This window comes from Pectinophora gossypiella, chromosome 15, assembly GCF_024362695.1.
Source record: "Pectinophora gossypiella chromosome 15, ilPecGoss1.1, whole genome shotgun sequence".
Lineage (NCBI taxonomy): Eukaryota > Metazoa > Arthropoda > Insecta > Lepidoptera > Gelechiidae > Pectinophora > Pectinophora gossypiella.
Window position 1 is genome coordinate 777,041 of NC_065418.1, and position 14,703 is coordinate 791,743.

At 42.8% G+C, this 14,703-nt stretch overlaps 1 protein-coding gene across 1 annotated transcript in view; it reads left to right on the forward strand.

Annotated features, from left to right (window-relative positions):
• The window catches only part of LOC126373245 (pecanex-like protein 1), a 30,916-nt gene that overhangs the window by 10,357 nt on the left and 5,856 nt on the right, over positions 1–14,703 (forward strand). Inside the window, exons 6-22 of the mRNA XM_050019307.1 lie at positions 383–527; positions 1,111–1,277; positions 1,944–2,100; positions 2,318–2,443; positions 2,843–2,959; positions 4,155–4,307; positions 4,706–4,902; positions 5,909–6,078; positions 6,497–6,670; positions 7,247–7,394; positions 7,818–7,969; positions 8,585–8,771; positions 9,527–9,696; positions 10,103–10,233; positions 10,895–11,005; positions 13,478–13,641; positions 13,874–13,996. Coding sequence (XP_049875264.1) covers positions 383–527; positions 1,111–1,277; positions 1,944–2,100; positions 2,318–2,443; positions 2,843–2,959; positions 4,155–4,307; positions 4,706–4,902; positions 5,909–6,078; positions 6,497–6,670; positions 7,247–7,394; positions 7,818–7,969; positions 8,585–8,771; positions 9,527–9,696; positions 10,103–10,233; positions 10,895–11,005; positions 13,478–13,641; positions 13,874–13,996 — 2,592 coding nt within the window. The remainder of the gene's footprint in view (positions 1–382; positions 528–1,110; positions 1,278–1,943; positions 2,101–2,317; positions 2,444–2,842; positions 2,960–4,154; positions 4,308–4,705; positions 4,903–5,908; positions 6,079–6,496; positions 6,671–7,246; positions 7,395–7,817; positions 7,970–8,584; positions 8,772–9,526; positions 9,697–10,102; positions 10,234–10,894; positions 11,006–13,477; positions 13,642–13,873; positions 13,997–14,703) is intronic.

Sequence of the window (14,703 nt, forward strand, 5' to 3'; positions counted from 1 at the left end):
AATTCATTTCATTTTAATTGTTTTTTCTGAGATTTCGTGGTGAGTGAGTCAGTCAATGTAAGTCAGACATGGAAAACCAATTAAGCGCCTTTTTGAAAAAATCACAAAACCTCGATTTGTTTCAATTAATTTCTAGCCGGGTAATAATTGACACCACAATTTTTTTACCTAGATTGAAACTAGCGTGTCTATTGCGTGGTTTTGTTAACAAAAATCACATGCGAATGTGATTTTTTAAAAGGCGCTTACCTGGTTTTCGCTACTATCATCATCTCTGCCTAGCATTATCCCGTTTTTCAAAGAGTCCGCTAACCTAACCTGAAGATTTGACAGGTCCGCTGGTTTTCGCTACTATAGTTTATATAAATTTGTATTTGTGCAGATATTCGTGTATCTGTGTTTCCTGGAGCGCAACGTGCTATACCCGGGCGTGGTTGTGGCAGCCAGTTCCCAGGACGCCCCCGCCATCGCGGCCAAGTACGGCGACGCAGTGGGCGCCCTCATCGTCTGCGTGTGTGCACTCAAATGTACGTTGTACGGTCACTTATGTATACACTTTGAAACCATGTCACATTAACTATTTCCGGGTCCGGGTTCGATTCCCGATGGGGACATTGTCGAAATCACTTTGTGAGACTGTCCTTTGTTTGGTAAGAACTTTTCAGGCATGAATCACCTGATAAAGTAACATGATTCCTTGCTTCGGAGAGCGCGTTAAGCCGTTAGTCCCGGCTATTAGCCGTAAAAATAACTCCACCAACCCGCATTGAAGCAGCGTGGTATGCTCCATACTCCCTCCGGTTGATTGAGGGGAAGCCTGTGCCCAGCAGTGGGACGTATGTAGGCTGTTTATGTGCTTTGATGTACTTACTATTTTCTTCTTCGTGTACACGTAAAAGTAGTAATTCTGGAAGGGTTTTTTTAAGTTCTGCCTAACATTGACATATGTTCCATAAATTTTATGCCTGTCGATTACCCGTCTCTTTCCTTTTCGGTGGATAAGAAAAGGACAGGTATAACTTAAAATTAGATGGTGTGTATTGGAATCAACACCAATGTGTAGATATTCGTAAATTATAGTCTTGTGCTTATGGTATGTTTCTCTCGCAGGCCTCCGCCACGCGTACTCGGAGCCCGACAGCCAGTACCTGATCCTGGTGTTCGCGGTGCTGGTGTTCCAGATCGACCTGAGCAGCTACGGCATCTCAGAGACCTTCCTCGTCGACTACTTCATCATGGCGATAGTGTTCAGCAAGGTTTACGAGTTTCTCTTGAAGGTTAGTGATACAATACAATTGAATACACAATTTGTGATTGCACAAAAGGTACACATATACAAAAAAAGAAAACATAACAACACATTGCCTTATAAATCCTTGCCCTTTTATTTCCCCAAAGGCGGTGTATACTATGTACAGTCATGATCAATATCATGTACCCACTTTAGAACCCTGTCGCACTATCATATTTGACATTTAATGAGACTTACGGTTTAATTTGTCAAATGCCAGCTATGTTCAAACATAGCTCACTTAAGTCCTATATCACACCGTACAACAAAACATATAGTACAAAAGGCGATCCTACTGGTAAGGCAACCTTTGGGTAATAGAATATACTGTAGTATCATAGTGTAGTGCAATATATTAAAATAAAATATCATACACCTTCATATAACCTACACTAATAAAATACATACATACATAATTGTGGAACACGATAGTCATAAAATATATATCCTTTCCAGCCGTATTCGGCCATGGCGACAAATCTCCAATCTAGGAACGCCTAAGATGCGCTCTTATATGGCTGACGTAACCGATCTTAGCAGCGAATGTACGGCCACATTCACTGCACGTCTGGCACACCTCCGATATATGCTATGGCCGCAGATGGTCGGGCCTTCATATAATTATATCTTCATACATATTCTCCTTTGACAGGTCCAATTCGTAGTGACGTACATAGCCCCGTGGCAGATCACGTGGGGCAGCGCGTTCCATGCGTTTGCGCAGCCCTTCTCGGTGCCGCACTCCGCCATGCTATTCCTGCAGGCTTGCATCTCAGCGCTCATATCTTCGCCTCTCACTCCGGCATTGGGTAATTATTATTAGATGCAGCTAAACGTGTTTGCGTTAGTGAGTGACATCCATACATCCTCACAAACTTATGCAGCATTGCGCCTGTACCCTCAAAGGCAAGAGCTAGAGGAAGAGACCACTCTTCGCCAGCTATGCTTAAGTCCCATGTTATTGGGGGTCAAATCTACAATAAGTGACGTCAAAAAAAGTGTGTAAACACGCTGTGACTGTTGCAGGTAGTGCCATATTCATGACGTCATATGTGCGTCCGGTCAAGTTCTGGGAACGCGACTACAACACCAAGCGGGTTGACCAGAGCAATACGCGGCTGTCCTCGCAACTGGAGAGGAATCTCGGTGCAGGTATGCGAACAAAGTTACTTTTTATCGATTACTGATGTAAGTACGTAGTTACGAGTCATGTCAGGGGTCTATGGCGATGGAATAATCCTGACACCAGGATTACTGAGGTAGGTGCTCCTCCGCACAACCGACGCATGGAATCATGGATCGCCAGCAACAGAACCCAAGACCTTCACATCATGAGCTACGCTCAACCACTGAACCACGGCGTTACCAATGTAACTTATTTCCGACCCTGATATAAATTCAGGCCTGTTGTCTTAATTGTTGTACCGGGTGAGAGCCTTCAGCGCTCCCCATTTGTCCGCCCAAGTAGTTAATGCCATCTGCGGCAAATCTATAATAAGTCACGTCAAAAAAAGGCCTTTTAACCCTCCTGAGATGATGTGATTGTTTCAGACGACAACAATCTGAACTCGATATTCTACGAGCACCTGACTCGATCGCTACAGCACTACCTATGCGGAGACCTCATGCTGGGCCGGTGGGGGCAGGTGCAGCAGGGTGACTGCTTCGGTAAGACTTCTAGACCATCTAGTCTTATTGTATCGATGATTTTAAATTTTATGACTCGTAATCAATTTGTAAATAGGGTAGTTTCCTAATCATTAATCTGTTACTTTTAATCAAAGTCAAAACACGAAATTACTATGGAAAAACAACCTGTGACGTCACAGACAGATGTCTCACTTAATATTACATTTTTCTTGACTAAAATTCATAAATAATTTAAAAAGAAAATATGTTTCGTTATTTTCAGATCGGTCTTTATTTAGTAATTAGAATTTCATAATTTATTTTGTACCTTGTAAACGACCCAACTGTGAAATAGACGCAACTTGCTAGCCAAAGAAAACAAAACCGAAATTCGTTGAATTATGAAAGCACATCCGAATTCATGGAAAGAAATGGCTCGATCTTGTGATGTCACATGTTCCTAGTGCCATACAAGTTAAAATCACCTAAATATAAATACAGTTTTATTAGAACAGGCTAGGACGGAGCGTTCCCCCAACACTGACATTAACTATTAAAAAAAATGCTTAAGAATACTATGTTAGTACAACGAAACGATATAAATATAATAAAAGATAAGCCGCCCCCAACTCAATGAATTCACTTCCTCACACGTGATACTTTCTTTTCTATTCCATTCTTCTTACATCTTCTTCTTTATAATTATAAAGTAGGTATTGTAGTACTGTCATGGTTTCCTTTCTTCCATAGTAATGTATGTATTATTTACGTATTTATATATTATTATAATCATTATTTATTGTCTTCTATGTATTGTTTTTAATATAGTTTATCTAGTTATAAGTACTTATATTTTTCAACATTTTATTATTATTATTATTTTTTATTTTTTTTGCACTGTCTATCCCGCTACATGTTTCATTAAATTCATATCCTATACCTAAAGGTTGCCTGGAAGAAATTGCTACCTTAGCAATAAGGCCGCCTGTTGTACTACCAATTTAATTATAATACTAATGTTTTTTTTAATGTGATTCAAGTGCAATAAAGAGTTTTTGTATTGTATTGTGGTACGTGTAGTTCTGTGAACCGACCGAGAACAGGCGAGTCTAACCTCTCCGCTATCATCCTCAGAACTTTGTTGGTACTCTCCCGCAGTCGCCGTATTAAAATCTCCGCCAAATTTTTGATACTTGCCTATGGCCCTGTCTGACTTTAGAGTATTTTTCAACAGTGTTAGCATCAGACTATCTGAACTGCCTGGTGCACATCGTGGAGATGGGGAACGGGTTGGTGTCGTTCCAACTGCGGGGTCTGGAGTTCCGCGGCACCTACTGCCAGCAGCGAGAGGTTGAGGCCATCTCTGAGGGGCCTGAGGAGAGCACAGGTTTGTATGCACACCACAAGCTCCTCTTGGATTAGAAGTGATGTGAAGTGATGAGTCTCGCATTCTCGTATCGTCACGCCGTCACCACCACCGGTGTCTAGTTGGAGTCTTAACTGACTAGCGACCCGCCCCGGCTTTGCTCGGGTGCAATGCTGAGGAAAATATGAAATTATTTACGACATCACATTAAAAACCTCAAAAAGAACAGTATTTCTCCACAATTTAATGGAATTTTCCTCTTGAATCACTCTATCTATTAAAAAAACCGCATCAAAATCCGTTGCGTAGTTTAAAAAATTTAAGCGTACATAGGGATATAGGGACCGAAAAAGCGACTTTGTTTTATACTGTGTAGTGATAAGTATGTTGAGTACACGATCGGAGTTTGGGCCTCGCAGAGGGCGTTTGCGGCGGGTGGTGGGGCTGCGGCGGGCGCGTGCTGGCGCCGGGCGCGGTGTGGGCGCTGCGCTGGCTGGCGTGGCAGCTGGCGGCCGCGCGCTACGTGCTGGAGGGGTACTCCGTGTCCGACAATTCCGCCGTCTCCATGCTGCAGGTTTTCGACTTCCGGAAGGTGCTGCTCACCTACTACGTCAAGGTGGGTGTTTCATATACATACATACACAAACTCACGCATGTTTCCCACTATGGTAAGCAGAGACTATGGAATTCCATTTGCTTCGGGCCTGACATACTTCTCTTGCTTCTTCAACATTCATCAATCGTTTCATAAACAGTCCTTTTGATGTAGGTTTTAATATTCTTCTTGCTTCTTTCAATGTCTGATCAGATTACTCAGATTAGAAAATTAAATAAAATAACATTCGTATTTTTTTTTGCGGAAATCGATATCTTGACATACATTGGCAATTGTACATTGGCAATTGAAAGAATGCCATTACAAAGAAAATTACAATAAGAAAAAAGGTTGTGCGTCAAGGACTTGCGACTCATGGACATAATCGGATCTAATGCTGCCTTTGAAAACGTCATAGTTGATAGTAATACATACATACATATATAAACAGCCTATATACGTCCCACTGCTGGGCACAGGCCTCCCCTCAATTAACCGGAGGTGGTATGGAGCATATTCCACCATGCTGCTCCAATGCGGGTTGGTGATAGTAATAGTAATTATAAATGGAGAATGTATAGTGATGGTGCACACCAGCGCACTCCTGTCAATGATATAAAAGTGCCATAAATTCTTAGGACACTTGATACAAAAATGCTTGTTTTTGATTTATTTTTTAATGAAGACTGTGGTCCTGTGGCCGGTGCTACACCGGGTTGCTTCTCATATGAGGAGCGCCGGTTCCAACCCCGGTACTGGACTTGCACCAATGAGTTTAAGTCCAGTTTTCATTAATATAGTTGGTTCGGCCATTATAGACGGCGCTACGACTCACCACCTATCAAGTTAGTCTAACAGAAAGCTCGATGAGGTGTGGGTTAGTTCATCTTGCGGTGGATGTACCACTGACAACTCCGAATTGGGATGTAGTTGCGTTTTGTAATTTAGAAATATGAGTTTTCTGTCGAAATTACGCGTGAATTTTGCAACAGCCTGTCGTTACTTACAATAATAATTATGTCAACAGAGTATAATTTACTACACCGTGCAATCGGCCAAGTTGGAGCAGTGGCTGTCGAACCCCGTGCTCACTGAAGCACTGAAGCCGATGTCGGAGCGCAACTTCGTGGATTTGGATCCCATCTTCAACGTCAACCTTGATGAAGATTATGACTTCCGAGCTTCAGGAATCACCAGGTATGTAATAGGCTAGTCATTCTTTGCATTAATAGTCAAAGTGTTTTAACAATATTTCTAATAAAAGATTTTGTTCTTATAAATTACAGTTTCTTTGATTTGTAACCATTTGATTTGTAGTTCCATAAAACCCCAAATTGGTTTGGTGGATCTTGCGTTATCTGAAAAGTTGGGGACCCTCTGGACTAGTGTGGTAGTGAACGATATTTGGTGGGTGTTCCGTTGCGTTTTGGGAACCCCAGCAGGGCTAACATGCACAACTTAAATTATTGAACGATTGAATAAATTTTGTCAAAATAGATAAGTTTGTTTTTTTCCCTAACATGTGTGGCACGGGAATTTTATCGTCAGAATCGGCAAAAAGTTATCACGTTGCGTTGTTAGCCCTACTGGAGTAGAGTGTGGCGTTGTGTCGCAGGGGCCGGTTCTGCGCGGTGTACCAGGAGTGGGTAGTGCACTGCGGGGCGCGGCGCGGAGCGGGCTGGCGGCGGCGGGCGGCTGCGCGGGACTCGCCGCTGGTGACGCTGTGCTTCGCGCTCAGCATGCTGGGACGCCGCGCGCTCGCCGCGCAGCAGCACCTCACCGCCTCCAGGTACCTTTTCCTCTACCGTGTCGTGAGGTGGATTACCAACCTCATCAACCCTGGTGTCAGAGTTATTATTGAGCCGCCGAAGGCAGACGACTGTCGGCGATCGTTAGGTCGTCACAGGAGTGGTGGGCAACTCCCTCCTTCAGAGTCCCCTCAGCAAAGTCTAAGGATAGGGCTCGTTAGGTCCGGCCCGACCTCCGACCCGCGACAAGTGACCATCTGCCGCCCTCCTTACCCAAATGGGGCTCTAAGCGCCCCAGGGTCGTCCGTAGGAGCGCGGCGGCCTCCCTACTTGGGATTCCGCACGGGAGACCCTGGGACCACCACAAGCGTGCACGAAGACTGCGTAATAAAAATAAAATATTTCGCCCAGCGTGTAGTTTCTGAACTTAAGGTTTGTATAGTTCGGGCGTGCAGAGTTAAAAGCTTGGTTCTACATTAGTTCTGATAACTTTTTGTCATTTTTAACGGTATAATCTCAACTTGGCAACATTTAACATGAAAATGTTTTGATGGGTTCTTTATTCTGAGTGAGTTACATTTATCTGTCTCATAGTAATATCGCAATATTTCTTCCAGCGTGGAGTTCTTTCTGTACGGACTGCACGCGCTGTTCAAGGGTGACTTCCGGATTACGTGCGCGCGCGACGAGTGGGTGTTCTCCGACATGTCGCTATTACACTCGGTGCTCGCGCCCGCCATACGGATGGCGCTTAAGTTGCATCAGGTGAGACAATTTAATTAGTCTTTTTTTTCACAGATCGTGGCGGATCACGATATGGAGATCCGGGTTTGATCCCAATGGTGACATTATCGATATCATTATGTGAGACTGTTCTTTGTTTGGTGTGGATATTGGAAGCTAAGGGTTGATCTCCGTCTGGTAACACGGAACTGCACTTTCCTATGCGTCTATGCTTTTCTGTCACTCAGGACCGTTATTTACTAGAGCGAGATAATGTTCTCCTGCTCTTTGTTTCGCTCGAGCAAATGATCGATAGAAGCATAGGAAAGTGCGATACGGGGCGGCTAAGAATAGTTCCTTTTAATCACTTGGTTATCCGAAAAAGACATCCGAGATTATGTGCTCTAGAAGGCATGTTAAGCCAAATGCCTTCCGACCTGCCACTTACCTCGTTTCATCCATCAGGACCACTTCATGTTCCCCGAGGAGTATTGCAGCAGTGCAGCTCTATATACAGCCATAACACAGCACACGCAGCGGCTGGTGATCTGCCACGAGGCCGCGCCGGCGTGGCGCTACAACGTGCTCCGAGGAGCACCGCATCTGTTGGCACTCAGGTAATCCACATAACGCTCTAATTTTCAGATATGTGCTGGTCGTATTTTCTTATATGTCTTGTACTAGGTGCAGCAGCATCAGCTCCATATAATCCCGCATTTCACGAGGTTGACCTGAAGATTTGAGAGGTCCGGATTTTTACAGAAGCGACTGCCTGTCTGACCTTCGAACCCGAAGGGAAATCCAGCCTAATTACAGGTTAGGTTAAGTTAGTTAGGTTGTATACCACCGAAAACACATTTCTCGGGTACGTGGGTTTCCTCACGTGTTTTCCTTCACCGCTGAGCACGTGATGCTTTATGATTCAAACATGAAATGGAAAACCAATTCGAAAATCATTGGTTCAGGCCCGTGATGAGATTCGTACCTACGACCTCATAGTGAGAGTTATGCGTTCTTCGAACTAACTGTACCAAGGCTTCGTAAAGAAAAAACATGAATTTGGTATTTTAGAAAAGGTTCAGTACGATCTACTCTGAACCGGCGTGCGTGTATGAAACGATTGATGAATGTAGAGGAAGCAAGAGAAGTGTGTCAGGATCGAAGCTAATGGAATTCTTTAACTCCCAGTTCAGCATAGAAAGTGACATTATAAAACCATATTTTTATTCCAGACATGTAATGGACGAAGGCAACGTGGACGATTACAAGATAATAATGCTGAACAAGCGCCATCTCGGCTTTAGAGTGATCAAGTTGAACCGCGAGTGCGTCCGTGGTCTGTGGGCGGGCCAGCAGCAGGAGCTGGTCTACTTGAGGAACAGGAACCCAGAGAGAGGCTCCATACAGAATGCTAAGCAGGTTAGTTCCAGGTTTCCGAACCTCAAAAAGAAATACGGAACCCTTATAGGATCGCTTTGTTGTCCGTCTGCTTGCCAAGACTCAAAACTCTTTTCCTCGAGAACGGGTAGAGGTACAAAGTAGAAATTAACATCTAATACTTATGTCTGCAGTCCCTTGAAGCTATAAAAAATCAAACTTCTAAACAAACGCAATCCAAAGATACTAACTATACATTTGTATGTGGGATCAAAACCTAGGAGGTACTTCCCATAGACCTAGAGTTGTCTTTCCTTTCCTTCGTCTTACAGCATAAGTAAATAGAAAAATCCGAAACCGTTAATTTGTTGTTCTATCATAAAAAATAAAATGATTTGTGATTACAAACTTTTTGGAGTGAAGCTAATTGCGACCTATTTTGATGTTTGAAGAGTATAGTTTTTCAATGGCAAAGTCGAAGATTTTGGTACCCTTGGCATAGAATAAGGAATAATACTACGTGTAGAACGGCAACTCTCCGCTCCCCACCAGCGTCTGAGCTAGGTTTACTTCACCCCCCCCCCCCCCCCCGCCCTCGAACACAGTTTAGACTCAAATGTATGGCGTCAGACGTCACACACAGACGCGTGTGCACGATAACGTCAATGTGTGGTGTCTGTGTAAATGTTTGTATGAAGTGTCCGGGGTGTGCTCTTGGTGCGCGAGTTGGACTGGCAATTGACCGACTTTTTGTTACCGTTTAAGTTTGTCATAAACCTGATAAAATTCCCCCGCAGGCGCTGCGCAACATAATAAACTCTTCGTGTGACCAGCCGATTGGCTACCCGATATATGTGTCGCCTCTTACGACGTCCTACGCGGACACCTCGCCGCAACTGACCTCACTGCTGGGGGGACCCGTCACTGTCACCGCCGTCAGGAACAAGCTGCTAGCGGCTTGGAGACGGTCAGTATACATGCTTGTTAAACCGCTAGCTTAGAATAAACAATGATACTTGCTTAGTCGCTGCTGGTCGAGCGCTCATTGCTCAAAAGCAATGCATTCGAGCCCTATGATGAACGCAAAGCCACTTGATACCTCTTTTTGTAAGTTTGTCTTTATTGACCCTATGAAGTTCATACATATTTGAACTATGCAAATTTGTCAGAATTCATCCTGTGTTGTTTAAAAGAAACAGTGACGTACTTCCTAACTACTCGAGGCGATTCCCTAACGACTTAATTTTACCAAAAATGAGAACAGGCTTGTATAGAGATAGCTGCTACCCTATGGCAATGAGAATTTATAATAAATTGCCTGAACCATTTAAAAAGCATGTAAACAACCGTCGTAACATTGTGCGTGTGCGCAGCATCCGGCGCCGCTGCGGCGAGGGCTGCTCCAGCGGCGGCGCGGGCGCGGACGCGGCGGCGGCCGAGGCGGGCGCCGCGCGGCCCGCAGCCACGCCCAGGCACACGCTGCACCTGTCGCGGACCTCCCTCGGTGAGGCCACGCAATAAGCCAATCATCTTCTCTGACGTGACTTTTTGTTGAGCGCGAACCCCCAGCGCACGGCGTCGTCTGAGAGGATTATATTTGAAAGAATTAATCGACCCTAGTACACTTTCCTTCCACCGACTGTAATTGGAATACCATTGTATTTAAGTTTATAAATTATGTAATACAAACTGGATTAAAAAAAAAGAAAAGAAAGGAAAACATGAAACAGTAGGACTGGGGCCCTGTGCTGGGAGGTTTTCTGGCCACGTCTTTCCCTCAGCGTTACAGATTCCGATGTGGTAGTAGTTTTACAACTAGTTACATAATATTTTTTTTTGTAATTTAATTTTTTTGACGTTCAAAAAGCGCTAACTTTGTAAGCCAATTTTGAAAAATAAATATTTTTGATTTTTTTTTGAGTAGCTGTTACCTAGAAACTATACAAGTTTTATGCAATAGTTTTTTACCACTTCTTACCCCCTTAAGGGTTGTATTTGTCAAAATCTCATCTTACTGAGTATGTATGTCCTAAAAGGAAGCCGTAGTGATGAGTGAGTCAGTCAGCCTTTTGTTTTGATAATGTTTGTTTATAAATTAACACATATATAAACTAGTTATTTTATGACAACCTGGTTTTCTGACTATCTCCTACATTGGTATATAGCGGGCACCCGTGGCAGCCTGGCGTCGGCCGGCAAGCCCACGTCGTCGACCCTGGCGTCTCTCGCGGGATTACTGCGGGAACACTCGCATGAACGCACGCAGGACGAAGCTGGTATGTAGTATTAAACATAACGTCTAGTTATTGTACCAGAACAAAATATAGATAGAGAAAATAAAGATGGACAACATAAAAATTATAAAAAATAAATAAATATTAAAAATAATTGAGGAGCTCGATGGCGCAGCGGTTAACGCGCTCGGTCTGCGATTGTTGAAGTTAAGCAACTTTCGCAAAGGCCGGTCATAGGATGGGTGACCACAAAAAAAAGTTTTCATCTCGAGCTCCTCCGTGCTTCGGAAGGCACGTTAAGCCGTTGGTCCCGGCTGCATTAGCAGTCGTTAATAACCATCAATCCGCACTGGGCCCGCGTGGTGGTTTAAGGCCCGATCTCCCTATCCATCCATAGGGAAGGCCCGTGCCCCAGCAGTGGGGACGTTAATGAGCTGGTGATGATGATGATGATTAATAATAATAATATCTCTCTCTTGGGTCGGTCACTCATATCTGAGGATCGTGGTTAGCATCAGGGTTGCACCGGGACCGGATGATCTGCCTCCACCGCGGCACCGGTTTCTGTCCAGTGCTTTCCTTACTACTGTGTAGAACTTGGATGACGACGAGTCTTTCACTTGATCTTGAGCTTTTGATCACGTGAATCATCAACTTTTATTAAAAAAGCTTAATACTTACGGCATTAGAGGCAACATTCTTAGACTAATTGCATCATACCTAGAACACAGAAAACAATTCACAGAAATAAAGAAACTTGATATACACACAAAATTGATAAAGACCTACAGATCAAATACAAGAGTGAATACTTACGGAGTCCCACAAGGCAGTGTGCTGGGGCCGCTTCTGTTCATTATTTATATAAATGACCTCCCGAAAAGTACGAAACAGCATATATCGCTTTTTGCTGACGATAGCACAATTACGATTGACTTAAAGAACGTTGCGACGTATGAAGCAGATATTCTGGATGCATTCAGATCAGTAATAGAGTGGTTAAATAATAATAATTTAAAAATAAATCTTGAAAAGACGAAAGTAATTCATTTTGCACAGCGGATATCACCACATAATGTAAATGTTGGTTACGAAAATAAATGTGTCAATCCTGTTAATAATACGCAATATCTTGGGCTAACTATAGACTCTAAACTTAATTGGAAACTACAGGTAGAGAGGCTATGTAATAAACTTAGTACCTCAGCATATGCACTTCATAAACTTAGACCGATTTCAAACTTAGATACTCTACTGACGGCGTACCATGGTATCGTAGCACCCTTTATTCGGTACGGTATAATATTCTGGGGAAATTCTACAAATAGAGAGCTAGTATTTCGAGGACAAAAACAATGCATACGATCCATGTTTGGTATACCGTCAGATGAAAGTTGCAGACCATACTTCAAAAAATATAATATACTAACATGCCCATCTATATACATACTAGAAATAGCTCTATTTGTGAAAGCTAATCCCGAATTGTTTCCTAGACTGTGTGAGACAGTAAGGCGCAGTAGACGCGACGAAGACGTTGTTCGAGTACCACGTGCTCACACAGCTCTCATGCGCAATAGTGTTATATGTATGGCTCCAACTATATACAACAAAATACCGAAAGAAATAAGAATGTTGCAATACGAGAAATTCAAAAAAATGTTAAAGTTATTATTATTGGATAAATGTATATATGATATAAGAGAATTCACGAATACCTAATTATTACTAAAGTTTGCTATGTAAGTATCTAATCTCGAATGACTGTTTTTTTCTTTAATTTCCATATGTGCTTTTACATTTAATTATAAACATTATTTAAATATTTGTATACCTATCTGTAGGTGGAACATAGAGAACTAACTGTAACATAAACCTGTAACACCAATTTTATGTACCTATGTTCAATGCAAATAAAGAATCTGAATCTGAATCTGATCAGTTCATCTAGTTGGTGAAAGACCACGCGATCTATTGAATTTAAAAAAAAAAAAAAAAAAAAAAAAATACTATAAAATAGCTTTAATTCGCCGTACGAGTTAGATCTGACAAAGTGCATCTGTATTTGTGTTTTATATTACTAAATATATTAAAAAAAGGATAGAACAATAAATTACAACATGACTTGTTTCGTTTTGCTGTAGGTATATGATTTTTTTATAATGGTAAATGGTCTTGGTCAAATTCTGTTGCTGCTGAAAACAAAACAAAATGGCGGAAAAAACAAGATGGCCGCCATAGAAAATGTTGTTTTTTCCAGAACTAGTCTGGGGAGGTAGAATTGATTTACTGGGGGTTTGATCGGAATGCCATGTAGAGTACGGAAATGCTTCCCGATCTTCGAAAACTGCCCGGTATTAGGGAGGTACCCTACGGCCTGGCGCAACTATGACATCTGGATAGATATTTTTTTCGTATAAGTTATTTAAACCTTGGTCAAATTTTATCGCCAGTAAAAAGAAAACGAATTTTATTTATGTACCCCAGGATAAGACTTTACTTTTATCCCTCCAGCAGGGGCGGCAGCGGAGACCGAGCTCCGGCGCGCGACGACGGAGCGCAGCTCGAGCGCGGGCGGAGGGGGTGGCGGCGGCGGGGGCGGGGGTGGCGCGGGCGGCGCGGCGCGGCGCGAGCGGAACATGCGCGCGCGCACCGCGGGGAAGGAGCCCGCCAGACAGGTGCCTCCACACAGCTTTTGTTAGCGCCCCCCACACTAGCGTTTTTCGAGGGTTGTCGTTGTGACATGGCGTGGCGTCGCGTCGTTGGCGACACTGGCACGTCAATGACACACAGAAATCGCTAGAGTAGAGGCGCCCTAAAAGGGACAGGACCACAGCCAGGACACTCCATACAAAATTGGTTTGGTATAACTACCAAATGGTTCCCTAATATTAGTACATGTTGTTTCAGGCGAGCAACAGAAGTCGTTTACGCCGCGAGCGCGCCATGCCGGCGTCATTTCGGCTGCTGGCCGCCTCTGATAATATCAGAATACCCACTGACGTTGACGGACGATCTATGGATAATGCACAGGTATACGACGAAAAATATCACTTGATATTAACTCAGAATCATTGTCTAAAATATCCCCTTCAGTATTCGTTACGATGTCACTAACACCCTGTACAAGTATCCATACAAATAGATAAAGTGTTACGTACATAGTGACAACGTAACGGATACTAAAGGGGATGATTCAGACCATGATTCTGAGTTGATATCAAGCGCAATTTTCCATCGCAAAAGTATAGTATTGAAAATAAGTAATAAAAAATACAAAAAGAATTTATTATAAATTTATTAATAGTATTTTATGCAACAGTTGTATAAGAAGGGTCAAAAAATGCGAGTGGCGTGAGTTGCGATGTGAGCCTTGGCGAACATCGCAATAAGAGACGCCACGAGCATTTTTTGACCTAGTTATACAACGTTGCATACAATACTTTTTCTACGACGACGTAATTTTAAATGAAACAAAAATTATACAAAGAAAAATTTTATTTATAAAAATTATTTTCCAACGCGCGGGAAAATGGCGGCAAATGTATACTTTTTTTTTATAGTATATCTATGGCACCAAACAAAGTAAAGGTGCCAGTTTCCAGGTCAAAAAAAAAAAAAAACAACAACAATGCTTTTTTGGCGACATTATAGTACAGTTACACTTTGTAAACAATGCTTTTATAGGCCATAGAGCGTACACTTTTTCAAAGAGTTTAATTATGTATGTACTTATATTA